We start from the raw sequence: 18082 nt of genomic DNA on the forward strand, positions 1-18082 counted from the left end.
TGGCCCTAAAATATTATACTTATACTGGCTTATATATGAAATATTTATTTTTGTCCTCGTTTAGTGTTACCTACTTTACCTGAGCCAGACTCATTAGTCAGGAGGTGAGACATGACCTTACTGCTGACATTTTCTGCCTCTCCCACTGCTTAACTTTACACATGGCACACTCAGAAGATGGAAATGTGTGAGGTCAGGCATATGTCATCAGGTGATGGTTATTGTAATTCTGGCTTCTAGTCTTTAAACAGAAATCATCATAAATAATCCACTGGTATCACACACATACATTCTGTTTCTGTACTGTAATCTATTCTATGCATAACGTTCTATATAAACATGTTCTTTCGAATTCACATGCCTGGTATTAGTTTAAATCCATAATTGAAATCTACCTTGTGACTCAGTGGAGCTCAACTTGAATTGATTGCCATTGTCCGTAAATACGAACTGGAAATTATAGAAACTGAAAATTTATGGAACATTAAAGTGTTATTAAAGCCACAACCATAAAACCAGTCTGTATATGCAGTAAAGCATGTTTGTTATAATCTCTGTGGAACCTAAGGGGTTAATCCTCTGCATTGTGTAAAAAGGCTGCTTGATCCTGTCTTCTCTTATCCTCCCCTCCTTTCACAGTTCCCAATCCATTTGCTGATAGTACAGAGCATTGGATAACTTTGGATAACATTGCAAACACTGCACATTCTTAGTTTGGTGTGTATTGCTAGAGAGGTTTTTTTTTTTGGGGAGGGTGCATGTGATCAGCACAATACCAACCAGCACTGTCCAGGCACAGTCTTGGGTCCTGCATCCTGATAGGAAAGGAGAATTAAAACTCCTCCTACAAGCTTTAACCAGTGCTCGGCCAGACACTGATAGAAGTCACAAGACTGCTATATACTGCTGATGAGAAAAGGTATTTAGCAGTTTATATTTACTAAAATAATTGCATGTCCTTGTTCTGTGAACTGTGGGAGGCCAGATATAGTGACTGCAGGGTCCTGGGTTTAGTAACACTTTAAAGACCAAGGGGGAGATTTACTAAAACTGGATCACTCAGAATCCGGTGCAGCTGTACATGGTAGCCAATCCACTTCTAACTTCAGCTTGTTCAATGAAGCTTTGACAATAAAACCTGGAAGCTGATTGGTTTCTATACCAAGCTGCACTCAGTTTTGCACTCTCCAGCTTTAGTAACTCTCCCCCCTTGAATTTTTCCCCAAGGCCAAACAGAATTATAATGTTCTTTTTAGTATATTACCATCAATATGCAAGATAGTATACCCTCATAGGTTTTATACTTACAGTGCCTTGCGAAAGTATTCGGCCCCCTTGAAATTTTGTTCCACTTCATGATTGTGTCCCACTTGTTGTTGATTCTTCACAAAAAATTACAGTTTTATATCTTTATGTTTGAAGCCTGAAATGTGGCAAAAGGTCGCAAAGTTCAAGGGGGCCGAATACTTTCGCAAGGCACGGTATATAAAGCACTAACCCACAGCTACAAATTAGAGGCTTTATTTTTTTTCCTTCTTCTGATAACTTGCTCAGTTGCTGTAGATAAATGCACATAACTCTACTTTCGGACATGTTATTAATGTAAGGTCAAAACTACATCTTGGGCCACTATGCTATACTTTTGGTATCTGGCACCATGTAGTGCTATATTTTATACATGTATTTAGTAATGGTGATTTCTGTATGCATTGAAGACTTATTATTTGCTAATGTTGTGGTTTAAACAAGATGTCACTTTTCCTATCATTCACAGAGATGTAGTGAGTCGGAGGTTCTGGATGAGAAGGAATCAATCTCCTCAGCTTCTCTTCCAGGATCCAGCCTACCTGTTTTTCAGAATGTGCTGCTTCGATTTTTAGATTCTCAAGCTCCATCTCTCAGTAAGTTGTGTGATGCCACATCCTTTTTTGTTTTTTAATTGATAGCCTAATAGCCAAATAAATCGATAAAGAGCAACCCCGGGTAACAAAGGTGGTTGTGAACTGCTAATGTAAAACTGTAAACTTTGCAACTTTCCCTGTAAAGATGGCCCGTTTAAAGCATAGCTCCAGACAAACAGCTAAAATAAGCTATGAGTAAGGCCACGGCAGCTGAAGCGTGTTAGCACCTCTGCTATGCATTGTATGTGAGCCAGAGAAGAAATAAAGACCTATAGAAGAATGACAACCATTTTTTCATTTTGTTTGGATGATTGAGAGGCTGACAGGAGTCTGAACAGGCACCAGTATACCCTGCAGATGGAACATGATGTATGGGTGGAGGTAGAGCCTTTTTCCAGTTGTTTGAAACCGCTAAAATACACAGTAGAAATATGCAAATGTAAACTCTTTTACCTTTTAAATAATGTGTAGCTCACCTTGTGATTTAAACTCTTGTGCTTTAAACATTTGTCACATTATTTATTTCCTAATTTATAAAGTACTGATCAAGGAATTGAATTATCTGAGTGAGCTTCCTCACTGTGCAGTGTTGTAAAAGTGTATAAGTTTCACATTTTAAAAAACTATGGCAGTTAAAACCATACACCTAGATGCAGTTCAATTTTGCATTTACCTGTTTTCCCATAGCCCCATTGTAATCTGCCAGGTGCTGGCACTTACAGTAAATAAGACCAACATGCATTTTCAGAGTCATGGAATCAGGGCCAACTGGAATGTAAGAGTACTGACAACTGTAAAGATTGGCAGAATAAAAATTATGAGGCATTCAGCAGGTTGACTACATCCTCTGTGTCCTTTCCAAAACCACCTTTACATATTGCCTTCAGTGTACAGTAAAATGCTGATTCCACTTTCATATAAAATAACAGTAAACTGTTTTCTTGGGAGACATTTGTTTGCAACAGACACTTAAACAGCTCTAAGACTGCCATAAGTATTATAATCTAAAGCTAGGCTAAAGTCAGATATTAAAGACACAAAGTATTGCAGCCATATATTCATTCGAACATCATTAAATATATGTTTTAATGTAAGTACCTGAATTTGACTTTGTAACAGCAATCCCTTATTTACACAAGTATTGCCCTCTGAAGAGTGATTCATGCTTGAATAGTTGTTGAAAGGTGTTTACGGGTTGCCTTTTTTTCAGTTGAATGGGTCACATCAGGCTGGCGTAATTTTCAGTGGGGGCACTTTTTACTGAGCATAATTTCAGCATAATTTTCAGTAGGAATAATGTTTGCTACAGCATAACTCCACACCCCTTTACTGACTTTGAAACTTAAGGAGCAGTTGGGGGTCAATAAAAATGTGGTTTAACTGCATATTTTTACTGCCCCTCCCCCAGACACAAGTGTGAACACAAGGCCTTATACAGCAGAGCTCAAATTGGGAGAGGGAGAAGCACTGCAAGGAGTCAGTTGTATTGCAGTGCTCATATGCCAACAGGGAACATGCTCTTTAATGACATGTTAATACTGTAGGAGAAGAGAGCAAGGTGATAGAGCATTGGGAGCAGGGTGATAGAGAGGTAAGCATATTCTCCTACTACTCCTTTCACTGTCTATTTACAGGCTGGGGGAGTGACACAACCTGTAAGTGTTTCTTTACTGCAGAAGATTAAAATTAGGTATCCCACCCTGTCAGCCAGGGTTGGACTGTGAGATAAAGATGTGTAAATATCAGAACTGGATGAACAAAATCACAAACAATTTAGCAGATAAAAGCAGGTAAAACAGCTCATATACATATATATATATATATATATATATATATATATATATATATATATATATATATATATATATATAAAGAAGGAAAGTGCATTAAACCTGGTCTGTTGGGTCTGTGTGTTTTTTCTACTGCTGCAGGACTTAGTATTTGCGGAATAGTGGAGTATGGAGATCACAGCTTTAATAGACCTCTCTATTTTCTTCTTAAGGTGATCCAAACAACGAACATGAAAAAGTAGAGTTTGTTAACTTGGTGTTATTATTTTGTGAGTTCATCCGACATGATATATTTTCCCATGATGCTTATATGTGCACTCTGATATCGCGTGGTGACTTGTCTGCTAGTAACAGATCCCATTCACCCAGCGTTGAACATATAGATGACCATTATGCTAAAGATCTCAGTGCCAAGTTGGAGGTAAGAAGAACTTCTTTTATAAGCAGATATTTGCTCTTAAAAAAAAAAGCCTAAAAAACAGCACATAAATGTTTATACATTACATTTCTTTCTTTACTGTACTGTTTTTTTTTATGTTTTCACTTTCAGTAAACATTGGAGAAAGTTTACCTCTGAGTGATTCATGTCATTAGCAGTTCTTCAACCCTTAAAAAGTACCTACACTTTTCTGGCGAAAAAAAAAAAACAACTTCCTGCTGACTGACCAATTTACAGTACATTGCTGACTGATTCTAAATCGGAGGGTCTGGTTCATTATAATCACCAGGTGTTCTGATGAGAAACATTGCAGGATCGGCATCCCTTTAGGAGTAATTAACACTTAGAGATTATCTCATTAAAAATATAATTTCTGTTGCAGAGCTAGCCTAAGATTTGACTTGTATCTTAAATTTGCTATTTTTTTTTTTTAAGTTGAGATACACTTTAAATTCATGTTAGTATAATCCTGCTCTCGCAGAATCCCTGATTGTTGTTTACTAACAACATACTGTTCAAAGTAAAACCAATATAAGGTCTATAACAGAAATTATTATTATTATAAACTCTATCTTAGCCTGTAAGTCCTATAATATATATATATATATATATATACAGGGCTGGCGCAAGGATTTTTGACACCCTAGGCGAAACCTCATTTTCTAGGAAGGAAGCTAACTTTCCGGCTAAGAAGCAGGGCCAAACAGAGTGAGCTGAGTAGGGCCTCCTGTACGGGGCCCAAGCCCCATCATTTCAGCCGGGGGGCCTGGGCAGCAGGAGGAATCAAATCATGGAAAAGGGGGCTGACTGGTGCGACAGGGGGGGAATAAAAAGGAACCAATCCCCTATATGGGTCTTCCTGCAGCAGCTAAAAGCTGGCTTCTCTTCCTCCCCCTCCTGCTGGCTTTCAGCTGTTGCAGGGAGAGGCATACAGGGCATTGGTTCCTCCAATTTCCCCCCTCCAAACTGTCCACCCCCTCCTATCCATGATCAGATTTCCCCTTTGCCCAGGGGCCCCCTGTATTATCCCACCCTTCCTCGCAGTGCTACTGGCTCCATCTCCACTCCCTCCCACTAGTTTTCAGTTCCTGGCTGTGGTGGTGAGGGAGGTGGGATCAGTGGTGGTGGTGAGGGGGGTGGGATCAGTGGCAGTGGTGATGGTGAGGGGGGTAGAATCAGTGGCACCGGTGGTGGTGGGATCAGTGGCAGTGGTGGGGGTGAGGGGGGGATCAGTGGCAGCTATGGTGGTGAGAAGGGGATTAGTGGCAGCAGTGATGGGGGGGATGAAATTAGTGGCAGCGATGGTGGTGAGGGGAGTGAGATCAGTGGCAGCAGTGGTGGTGAGGGGGGTGAGATCAGTGGCAGCAGGGGTGGTGAGGGGGTGAGATCAGTGGCAGCAGTGGTGGTGAGGGGGTGAGATCAGCGGCGGCGGTGGAGGTGAGGGGGGGATCAGTGGCAGCAGTGGTGGTGAGGGGGGATGAAATCAGTGACAGCGGTGGTGGCGAGAGGAGTGGGATCAGTGGCAGCTGTGGTGGTGAGGGGTGGTCAACGGTAGTGGTGATGGGGCGATGAGATCAGTGGCAGCGGTTGTGGTGAGAGGAGTGGGATCAGTGGCAGCGGTGGTGGTGAGGGAGGATCAGCGGCACTAGTGATGGGGCAATGAGATCAGTGGCAGCGGTGGTGGTGAGAGGAGTGGGATCAGTGGTGGTGGTGAGAGGGGTGGTATCAGTGGCAGCTGTAGTTGTTAGGGGGGATCAGTGGCAGCTGTAGTGGTGGGGGGGTGAGATCAACAGAGGTGGTAGTGCCATCCTTCCCCACCACCACAGCTGCCTCTTACTGATCCCATCCCCCCTATCATAAATCATATCCCTACCGCCCATCCCCATCAAGGATGAAATCTGTGGTGGTGGTGGGGGGATGGGATCAGCAAGAGGCAGCAATGATAAAGAATGGGATCAATTGCACTGGCAATTACTTACTCACTTTGTCAGTTGATTCCCCCTCAGTGCCTCAGCCACTCCGCCTCAGTGCCTCTGCCTGTGCCTCTTTGCACGTGCCTCCTGGTATGCCTCTCCTGATATGGGGTCTCCTAGCAGAGCTCAGAGCTCCTCCCCCTTCACTCTATTAGTCTCAGCTAATTTTCTCCTTTAGTTTCTGCCCCACCCTAAAGCCTCCAGCTTCTCTTTGCAGCTATGGGGAGAGTGGAGAGGCAGGGCAGTCTGTAGTGACACTGCTCAGCCTCCCCTTTGCAGCGAACAGATGGTGGTTGCCCCCGCCCCACCCCATCACACAGTGGCGGAACAAGTGGGCCCCCTTACAGCGGTAGAATGAGCAAGCAGGCTTCCTCACAGCGGCAGGATGGACGGGCGGACCCCCTCGCAACAGTGGAACGAACAGGTGGGCGGGGCGGGCCCGCCCCCTCACAATGGCAGAACAGGCGGGTGGGGCCCCACCAACTGATGTGCGCTCTAGGCTGGCGCCTACCTTGCCAATAGGTAGCGCTGGCCCTGATGATGTATGTTTTTAAAAATGTGTCTGTCCATCCTAAAAGATCATTGTATTACTTCTACCCTTAGTGAGTAAAGAGGCTAAAATATTCACATATTGTTCAGAGCTACTATTTTTTGTAGTCAAACTGTAAAATAAAATATGTAAGCATCATTAGTACCCTGCTAACAGGAATACGTCTCCACCCTTTGTTTTAATACGTTCATAAAGTAGATACTCCGTTTCTGTATTTTCACTCACATTAAATAAGTACATGATTTATTTATTCAGAGACCACTCCTATGTGTTTGATTAAAGCATAAAAGCAATTATTATTAGTTTACAGGATTAGTACAGTTACAATATTATTCAATACAGGAGGAATCCGAGGGCTCTGCTCGTTAGAGCTTACAATCTAAAAGGGATGGTCAAGTGTTACACAGGATAATAACTGTGGTAGATGGGCTGATGGCGATAATAAAAGTACAGTTGTTAGGTGGAGGCAGAATAGGCTTCTCTAAAGAAAAGGCTTTTCAGGGATCTCAAAAACTCAAAAAAATTGGCAGCATAGTGGCAAGTGGTTAGCACTTCTGTTCCTGCATGGGTTTCCTCCAGGTACTCCGGTTTCCTCCCATACTTCAAAGACACACTGCTAGGTTAATTGGCTCCTCTCTACATTTGCCTTTGTATGTGTATTTATGAATGTGAGTTAGAGACGTTAGATTGTAAGCTCCTTGAGGGCAGGGACTGATGTTAATATACAATATATATGTAAAGTGCTGCATAAAATGACCACTCTATATAAGTACCTGTAATAAATAAATAATAATACGTGGACAGAGTGGGAGATAGTTGGACATATTGGGGTAGGGAGTTCCAGAGGATGGTAGATGCTTGGAAGAAGTCCTGGAGTTGAGCATGGTAGGAAGTGACAAGGGAACTAAAGTGCAACAGTTCTTGGGAGAAACGAAAATAATGATTTCCTGGATTTGAGACTAGGTTTGTGATTTAACTGGGGGCAGAGTTGTGGATGGTTTTGTAAGTTGTTGTTAGTATTTTGAATTTAGTTAGGTGAGCGGAAGCCAGTGGAATGGTTGGCAGAGAGAAATAGCAGACATTGAACAGTTGGTAAGGTGGATGAGTCTGGCATCAGCATTCATGATGGACTGAATGGGGGGGAAAGCCTATGTAAATGTATTCCAGTGAGGAGGAAGTTGCAGTAATGGAGGTGTGAGATAACCAGGCAGTGAATTAGCTTTGTGTTATCATTGAGGTATATTTTGGAGATGTAGTGGACGTTGAGGCGGCAAGATGTGGACAGTGATTGGATGTGAGCTGAAAGGAGAGTTCAGAGTCTAGGATTACACCTAGCAACCTGACGTGTGAGGATGGGTTGATAGTTGTGAGACAGATAGTTGTGAGACAGTTGACAGAGAAATCAGGGGGAGGGGGCAATTTGCAGTGGAAATATTATGAGCTTGGTTTTGGATAGATTGAGTTTGAGGTAGTGTTTTGACTTCCACACTGATATGTCTGTTGGTAAATTAGTGATGCTTGAGGAAGTAATCAGCCATAGCTCTTGCTATGATAACAGCTGGACTGGCATTTTAAGAGGTTGTAAACTTCCAAAAAAAAAAACTGAAAGACAAAGGCATAAGGAGCTAGTATGCATCACATACTACCTGATTATGAAATACTTACCTTAGAACGAAGCCCCCGCAGCGAGCTGACATGGCCGATATGTTCACCCATCTTCCTTCCAGGTTCGCGTCCTCTGGCCATCTGAGTGGCCGGAGCCATGGTGACTTCCCTCCCATGATGACGGGAGCTGCCGTTCATGGCACAGGGCTCTGAAGGAACGGCACGGGTGGCCGTTCCTTCAGAGCACATGCACCAGTGGTGTCACTGGCTGCATGCAAAGTAAATATCTCCTAAACGGTGCATGTTTAGAAGATATTTGCGGTAATTATAGGTAAGCCTTATCATAGGCTTACCTATAGGTACAAGTTACAGAGGAAGCTTTACTTCCTCTTCATCATACACAAGATCTTGTTTTCAGCCTGTAGGCTGCAGTCAGGTTGCTATTTTCTTGGAAAGTAACAACTAAGATACTGACAGTTTCTTTATAGCCAGTCTAGTCATGCTTAGGATTTATTGTTTGAATAGCAAAAGTTTGCCTGGTCATGAAACAGGATGAAATTCTTAATTCCTAAAAAAGTTCCTAGTTGTATGAATTTACAAAATTTAGCTCAGTGGTAAGCCCCCTGGGTGAATGAAAAAATCAAACAATCCACCTTTAGCCAGCCTTAGCCTTCCATGCTTTACTTTGAAAATATGTTTTATTGCTGTCTGTATTCCTGTTGCTGTTCATTCTGACACTCCTTAGATATACACACTATCTAGCTGTAGTTGGGCATTGAGCTTTGATGTAACTGACGTGAATATACTGTTTGATTTCAATGAAAACTGATAAGTATATACTGGTATATTATTTGAATTAGGTAACCCTCAATACTAGACGTACCAGTATAGCCAGAGATTACTGATAGGTTCCTCTATTTTCTGCTTTCTTAGGAGCATGGCATTGACCAAATGGAGATTGACTCAGGAACAGCTCACCTCTTTGATGATATAGAGAAAAATGAATTCAAGACAGATTTTGGATCAGAATTTCCGGTATGTTTATCACAACAACAATATAGTGGAATATATCATTTGTATACAATATATGATTATTAACACATAGATACCATCTATTTATGTCACCAGCTTATTTTACAGTATATTTCTAAATGTAAGCAAATATCACATTAGAAAAAGCAAACAATTCAGAGCTACTGTATTAATCATACATCACTAAAGGCCCGTACACACGTAGCGATTGTCGGCCGTAAATATTCGGCCACCGACCGATCGGCCGATTGTCGGCTTGTTAGTATGATGCTTCCGACAACCGACTGCGACTTTTCGGCCGAACAGAATCTGGTGTGCAGGCATTAAAATTTTTGTTGGCCAACACCAGAACGGCTGATTGTTCGCCAGTCAGTACGGAATTCAGCCGACAAACAGCAGATGAGCAAGACTGGGCATGCTCAGAGAAGATTAAACACACGGAAAGTTAACCATCACATGACATCACTTGGCTGTTATTGGCCGACAAAATTCGTGTGCAGTCTTTAGCACTTTTCAACCGACAGGACAGCACCGGACAAAAGACGGCCGATCGTTCGGCCGACATTCGGTACGTGTGTACGGGGCTTTACTCTCCATTTTAGTGGAATATCTGTATAGACTCCTAGCCCCTTACTTCATCTAAAGATAGATTGGATTAAAAATGTTAGTTTCAAATGCATGTATTGAATTAAAAGAAACTTTTTCAAAGACAAGAGATATACAGAAAATACCAAATATAAAAATAAAAATATATTGCCCAAATCTAATAGTTGAGAGTGCAATGCTTTCAACGGGATGACAAGTTGGATGAAAATATTGACACAGGAAAATGTTTTACAATGCAGAGCTAACAACTAGACTATATAATATTAAGCCGTGAAGAAAACTGGCCAACATTTAATACCCATGGAACTACTGGATTAAAATAAATAACTCTGAAATGGCTATAAAATGTAGAATGGTAACATTGAAGGCTAAACATTAGATTATTAAGTTTAGACATAGTATCAAACATCACCTTTTATATAATCCGTGAGAGATCCAAAGTTGCTAGAAGATATTGAATTTAGATTGTTGTTTTTAAAAGTAAACAAATGTTCAAGTGCACAATTCAGGTTTAGGTCTCTAGATACAACAGACAAATAGGGGATATCCATAGATCTCCAAAATCTAGTAAGCTTAAGTTGGGCTGAGAGGAGAATATGTATGATGAGTGTTCTGACCAATAACGGGACAGAGTCTATTTACAAATATGCAGGAGTGCCGTTACTGCTGAGGGGGTTATAGGTCTCAGGGTGAATTCTGAAATTAAGTGAAAGACCTAGTTCCAGTATGATCGGATTGATTAGCAATACCAAGAGGATGTGAATTAGAGAGTCTGTCTTTACAAAGGTATGCCAACACTCTAATGGTGTGCCAGGGTGCATCCTGGAGAGCTAGTAAGGGGTATTATACCACCAATGTAGAGTTTTTATTTTTTATATAGTACCCAGTGGTTCGGGCATTAAGTAGATATGCAAGTTGCCCTAATGGATGCTTCCCAAGAGGAATCCAGAAGGGTTAGGCCCAGGTCTTGTTCTGGATCAAAAAATGTAATTCTATGCCTTGTTTTGAAAATGTGGTAAGTCGGGTTGAAAAAAGAAACCGTTCCATTGAGTTCAACCAATAGAAAAAAGTAATACATAAATCGGAAACATTATACAGAACCCTATACTCAGTGTCAGAGGAAGGCAAAAAATCCCTTGTAAAACAAGGTCTAACAGAGGAAACAAAATCCTTCCTGATCCAATCGGATATTCCCTGGATCAACAAACTCTGGTGTTTTTTACTTATAAATGTTAAAAAAACAGTCTTATTCTCTGCATTTAGGAATGCACCCAGACCTTTATAGCAATCAATTGAGCTGGCTAGAACTAGTTTTTAGGGAGTCTATTTCCAATTTCCACAGCTGGTACTGCAAAGAAGCTGTTCCATATGCAGAGTCATACGTGCCAAACAAGCAACCCCCTGTGGTTACTGTGCAGCAGGGCAACCGCTTGGCACGGGATCCAGAAGACAGCAGCAACAACTGTACTAGTGGTGACTACTACAGTTATCTTCCACTTGTACAGCTGTCCCACACGCATTGTGCAAACTGGACCAATGTAACTATGCAATATAATCCATACCTGGAGTTCAGCTTTGATTCTATGAACTGCAGTTGGTTGAAATGCTGGTTTGCATTTATAATTGAGTTTTGTTTAAAATGACTGGTTTATTTCTTGTTTTATCTAACCATTAGATATTTTCTCCAGTTACTGGAGACTGCCACAATTATGACCCTCCATCTTTACATCGAAGAATTTCTGGCTCTAGTGAAAAGTCAGTCAAGAGAGACATCATTTTCCCTGCCAATTATGAACTTCTGCGTCATTTACAATATGCGACACACTTTCCCATTCCGCTGGTAAGTGCATTGATATGCTATCTTCATGGGGGATGATCATTGACTGTAAAGTCTTCCTACACAGTCCTTAGTAGGTTGCATGAAATGTCACAGTAATATCCTAACCCTTTCTATAATACATGCAAGGCAGGTGAGCTCATTGCGTACAGTTACTCCAACTGCACTTTATCTCTCCACCTTCTGGAAACGTTATCTGCACATATGAAACTGTTTGTTTCAATTAGAACCCCATATACATCTATTTCTTCATAATGTGAAAATAAAATTGAATACTCTCTGGAATTTTACTTAAATTACTCATAAATTGTGGTCTGATTTTCAGATAAGTCACAATCATAGAGAAAACATTATCTGCTTTAACTGTTAGCACTTAATCATGTCTTATCAAGCACATTTCTAAACATTCATAGCGCAGGCTGAAAAAGATACTTTATTTCAACTTTTGTATTTATTAGCTGATAAAGCCTCTAACAATATACATTTCCTGTAACTGCTGATCAGACGTGTGAAGCTGATATTTTAGAGGTTCCAGTCATGCCACTCTGCTGGGTTAAGGTTTGGACTTCAGAATATAAATATTCTTCGGTTTGGGTCAATATGTTACTATCTAATTTATGTGTTTAATGTCTAGTTTTGTCACACCAATATTTTTTATGCTTCAGGTGATAGACCACTATCCTATCAGAATTATCCTGTAGAACCTTGGATGTTGTATTTGGTTTTTATTTTGAGAACAGATTTCACAAAATATAGTTTTACTTTACAAGTACATTTTACATTGTTAGCTCAACCCAAAATCATTTCTTGTATTTCTTTTTTGAGTGCGGTAATACTTTTATTGAACACACTGGAGTTTTAGAACCTTGTAGTGAAGGTCCACCTTTTAGTTAAACATTTTTTTCCTGTCAATCTTATAGCATAATGTCCACTCTTTTACTTTATTGTCAATTGAGGACACAGGAATGTTAGATAATCTTAGCATTTTCAGCCTCCAGGAGGTTGGGACACTGGCAAACAAAATAAGTTAAGGCAGCCTCTTGTATAACCCTACCTCCACCTGTCAGATTTTTTGTTAGTATCCTATAAGGTTGGGTGCATTTTCATCAGCTCTGTATTTTCAACTATCAGAAAGGAAATGCCATAGATAATTTTCCTTTTCATCAATCAGGACTTCTAATTGCTGTTTGAGCTAGTCTCTATACAGCAGTTACGTGCATCAGTGTAATTTACAGTGACTTAGTCACCACCTCAGCAAAAACTTTGAAGGCTGGACCCAGACCAAACTTTCAGCCTTTTCCAGACCTTAGTGTACTGTGTTAGTTAGCCAAAGGACAATGTTCAGGTCCAGTGCCGTGGCATAGCCTCTTGTGTAACGTAGTTTTTAAAATAACTAATTCTGTGAGAAAGCCTCTTGAATGTGAGCTTTGGCACTTGGCTTTGCAATGTGGTGCCTTCCAACCATTGTGTACTGTGTTAGCTTGCTGAAGAGTGCTATCTGGATCCAGAGTATTGGTACAACTTTTTTCTGTGGCCTTGTCTTTTAGTAATGAGTAATATTGTTGAGCTAATGCAATAGGAGGTACTTCATGATTAGGACTGTTGTGTGCTATTATTTTTAACTTTCTGGTCCAATGTAATTTTACTGAAGTAACAATTTAACCCAAGATAACATAATCTGCTAAGGGAAGTATTGTGTGTATGTTCCATGCTCCATTCCCGCTTTTACTGGTGAATTATTTTTACACAGTCTTTTGGGATACTTAGAAATTTACCTTCCCTCTTTATGAATGCCCAGACTTCCCTATGTAGCTTCCACTGTGGACCCTATGATCTGGCATCCTTTTCAGTTGCCCTTCATCACCTATGGTGTTTCTGTACTCCAGTGTGCATGATCTTGGATTGTTTAGGCTGTTCAAAACCTGGGACCTGTTTTCCTATTGTAATAGAACCCTGCTTTGGGAAATTATATCCCACACTTTCTTCTACTCCTCTTTACAAAGTAGTCTGTTGCATTTAAAGCTGATCTTCACCCTCATGTTCAAGTTCCATCCCTCCTCCCCTGCTTTACACAGGGAGCTCCCTTTTTTTCTGTTGTTTATTTACTTTTTTTTTTTACAAAGAAAATGAAAAATGAAAAACATGAATGATCTGCACTACCGTCCCTTTTCCTCTTGATATATGCCCGTCACATATCCCAGGAGGCATAGTGCTTCATTGAGAAAGAAAGAGGGGGTGAGGCTAGCAGCGCATCATCACGAGACCTGGCAGCTGAACCCGTCATATAAGAAGATTGCAGCGCGGGACTGAGCGGGGCATAATTCTGAGAGGATTCTGCAGGACACTGCTGAATTAACTGGGAGGGTAAGTATCTGAAATGTTCTGAACCAGCATCAAGGTGGGCAGGGGTTTGGAAAAAAAAGGGGGGGGGGAACTGGAGATCTGCTTTAAGGTCAACAAACATCAGTTTCTCCTGTTCCTCCATGAGTATGAAATTGACTGCAATTTTCCAATGGTGCTTATCTCTGCTTAGAACGCTGACTATTAAGTCCATCTTTTTGCCCCTTTTTATCTGATTTTTTTCATCTGAAACTGAAACAGAAAACCCCCTTTTAAGCTAAATAATTTCCTAAATGTGTGCACCCTATGAAAGATGAGAATCCTGTTTTTCTATGATCCTCATACGTATGTCCAATTTCTCTATCTCTTGTTGTGTCTCTCCATCTTGAAGTACTTCACGTGGTTTATTCCTGGTGTCTAGATGTTTTTGTTTCTAAATTCCTTCACTTGATTATATAACTGTAATTAGTGGGGATTTTACAAACATTTGCTTCTTTATTTACAGGAAAGTATACCTTTGCTTCATGTTCTTCATTGAAATTGAACATGTAAGTCAAATTGCTACCTTGCTGTGACTCTTCCTAGGTAATTGTGTAAATTTGAAGGCCCTTGTGGGTCTTCCAGTCTATTGAAGAACACAATCCCACCCCTCTATGGCCCTTTGTATTGCTTGTTCACAAAATCGAGGCATGATTGTTAGAGGTCGGCCATACAGGGGTCTGGCTTAACATTTCTTTTCTTTGTCCATGTCCCAACCACTTCAAGGCAGCAGTAAACCCTAATTGTCTAAGATCTACAATTCATTTGTTCTTTAATGAACTTGAACAAAAACACATTTTTATGCAAGTGGTTTTAACTTTTTTTATAGTAAAGTGTCCTTGTGAAATTCACTATTGCGGATATATCTGATTTACATATACACTCTTGCAACATCTGGGAGTGGGATATTTAATATCTGAAGTGCTGGAGGAAAGTGGAGCTGGATGGTGTATTTCAACATGCTTGTCAGGACCTAACTGTAACTGAGGGTCATGACTTTTTGACAAGTGTTTTTTTCGCTAGGGCGATTTGGATTACTTCACACTGGGAGAGTGTATAGTGCTTGCATAATTCCATTCTGAATCTGTGTCTTCACAGAAGTCTTTTTGGTTCTATTGAATGGTATTTGATATATATTAGAGCATTGTATATGCACATGTGTTGTACTAAACACACATTTTATTTATGATGCACTCTTTTATTTTTGCTCATTAATATGATTTACTGTTATATTGTGGTACACTTGTGAGAAAATTATGTCACTGTATAGGTTGCATATAATATCTCACAAAAGTAAGTACACCCCTCACATTTTTGTAAATATGTTATTATATATTTTCATGTGACAACACTGAAGAAATGACACTTTGCTACAATGTAAAGTAGTGAGTGTACAGCTTGTATAACAGTGTACATTTGCTGTCCCCTCAAAATAGCTCAATACACAGCCATTAACGTCTAAACCACTGGCAACAAAAGTGAGTACACCCCTAAGGGAAAATGTCCAAATTGGGCATAATTAGCCATTTTCCCTCCCCGGTGTCATGTGACTCATTAGTGTTACAAGGTCTCAGGTGTGAATGGGGAGCAGGTGTGTTAAATTTAGTGTTATCGCTCTCCCTCTCTCATACTGGTCACTGGAAGTTAACCATGAAACCTGATGACAAAGCACTCTCTGGGGATCTTAAAAAAATAATTGTAGCGCTACATGAAGATTGCCTAGGCCAGTGAGGGCGGACCTTAGCACCCCAGATGTTTTAGAACTACACTTCTCATGATGCTCATGCACTCTGCAGTGTAGTTGAGCATCATGGAAAATGTAGTTCCAAAAAATCTGGGGTGACAAGGTTCACCATCACTGACCTAGGCTATAGGACAATTGCCAAGACCCTGAAACTGAGCTGCAGCATGGTGGCAAAGACCATACAACGGTTCAAAAGGACAGGTTCCACTCAGAACAGGCATCGCCATGGTCGACAAAAGAAGTTGAGTGCACGTGCTCAGCTTTATATCCAGAGGTTGTCTTTGGGAAATAGACGTATGAGTGCTGCCAGCATTGCTGCAGAGGTTGAAGGGGTGGGGGGGTCAGCCTGTAAGTGCTCAGACCACACGCTGCACACTGCATCAAAATGGTCTGCATGGCTGTCGTCCCAGAAGGAAGCCTCTTCTAAAGATGATACACAAGAAAGCCTGCAAACAGTTTGCTAAAGACAAGCAGACTAAGGATGTGGATTACTGGAACCATGTCCTGTTGTCTGATGAGACCAAGATAAACTTATTTGGTTCAGATGGTGTCAAGCGTGTGTGGTGGCAACCAGGTGAGGAGTACAAGGACAAGTGTGTCTTGCCTATAGTCAAGCCTGGTGGTGGGAGTGTCATGGTCTTGGGCTGCATGAATGCTGCAGGCACTGGGGAGCTACAATTCATTGAGGGAACCATGAAAGCCAACATGTACTGTGACATACTGAAGCAGAGCATGATCCCCTCCCTTCGGGGACTGGGCCGCAGGGCAGTATTCCAACATAATGACCCCAAACACACCTCCAAGACAACCACTGCCTTGCTATAGAAGCTGAGGGTAAAGGTGATGGACTGGCCAAGCATGTCTCCAGACCTAAACCCTATTGAGCATCTATGGGGCATCCTTAAACATAAGGTGGAGGAGCGCAAGCTCTATAACATCCACACGCTCCATAATGTCTTAATGCAGGTGGGGAACCTGTGAAGCTCTGGTGAACTCCATGCCCAAGAGGGTTAAGGCAGTGCTGGAAAATAATGGTGGCCACACAAAATATTGACACTTTGGGCCCAATTTGGACATTTTCACTTAGGGGTGTACTCACATTTGTTGCCAGCGGTTTAGACATTAATGGCTGTGTGTTGAGTTATTTTGAGGGGACAGCAAATTTACACTGTTATACAAGCTGTACGCTCACTACTTTACATTGTAGCAAAGTGTCATTTCTTCAGTGTTGTCACATGAAAAAAAAATAAAAAATATTTACACAAATGTGAGGGGTGTGCTCACTTTTGTGAGATACTGTATATGTTAATATACATAATTTGTTTACCATATTTGACTTAAATTTTTGCTCTGGATTTAATTATTTATAAATCCCTAATTTTCTGATATTTGGCACTCACTTTAAGGAAGTTTGGTTTAATTTATGTTGCTTACCAGAACATATACAGTAGCAAGCTGTTCTGTCTCTTGAAGACTTCCTTGGTCGTTAGCACGGTTTCTTTTTTTATTATTTCTTAACCTGTGGCATTGTATTCATTTCTTATGGAAAGATTGATTGATGCAGCACAGGATTTGGATAAATACTGAGAGGTCAATATAAATAACTGCCTTACCAAATTAATGTTAGGTTAGTTATACTTTTGAGTACACAGAGCAACATGCTGGATACAGCCCTTTACAATCCTTTATCCAACCCTTAGGGCACTATTCCTCCCATTGATATGAGGCACAATTTCTCTCACTGACATCAATGGTGGGGCACTATTTCTTCCACTAATACCAGCAATTGGGCCCTTTTTTTCCCACTGACACCAACAATGGGGCACTATTCCTTCCACTGATACCAATAAAGGGACACTATTCTTCCCACTGATACCAACCATGAGGAACTATTTCCCTCTCTGATACCAATGATGGGGTATTATTTCACCCACTAATACCAAAGGTGGTGCCATTCCTGCCACTAATACTAATTATGGGACATTATTCATCCTACAAATAACAGGTTCTTTGTAATTGTATTAATCCCACTGACCACGAAGTCCAAGGCATTGTTTCCTCTCCCGACGTAGGAATATTTTCTACCCCCACTGGCCCCCTAAAGTCTGAAATACAGCAAACCGGCCCTTTGTTTAGAAAGTTTGGAGAACTCCTGGCATTGAGTATTATGATGTATAACTTGATACATTAGAACTTATAGCTCAACTATTCCTCAGCATTATATCT

General features: G+C 40.9%; 1 protein-coding gene across 3 annotated transcripts in view; it reads left to right on the plus strand.

Moving 5' to 3' along the window:
- Nucleotides 1-18082, plus strand: part of MED12L (mediator complex subunit 12L) — an 837051-nt gene that overhangs the window by 163403 nt on the left and 655566 nt on the right. For all 3 annotated transcript variants that reach the window (XM_082251515.1, XM_082251517.1, XM_082251516.1), the window contains exons 13-16: nucleotides 1775-1901; nucleotides 3904-4112; nucleotides 9192-9293; nucleotides 11572-11736. In XM_082251515.1, the coding sequence (XP_082107641.1) occupies nucleotides 1775-1901; nucleotides 3904-4112; nucleotides 9192-9293; nucleotides 11572-11736 (603 nt within the window). The remainder of the gene's footprint in view (nucleotides 1-1774; nucleotides 1902-3903; nucleotides 4113-9191; nucleotides 9294-11571; nucleotides 11737-18082) is intronic.

The sequence above is a fragment of the Pelophylax lessonae genome (genome assembly GCF_965119305.1).
Source record: "Pelophylax lessonae genome assembly, chromosome: 3".
Classification (NCBI taxonomy): Eukaryota; Metazoa; Chordata; class Amphibia; order Anura; family Ranidae; genus Pelophylax; species Pelophylax lessonae.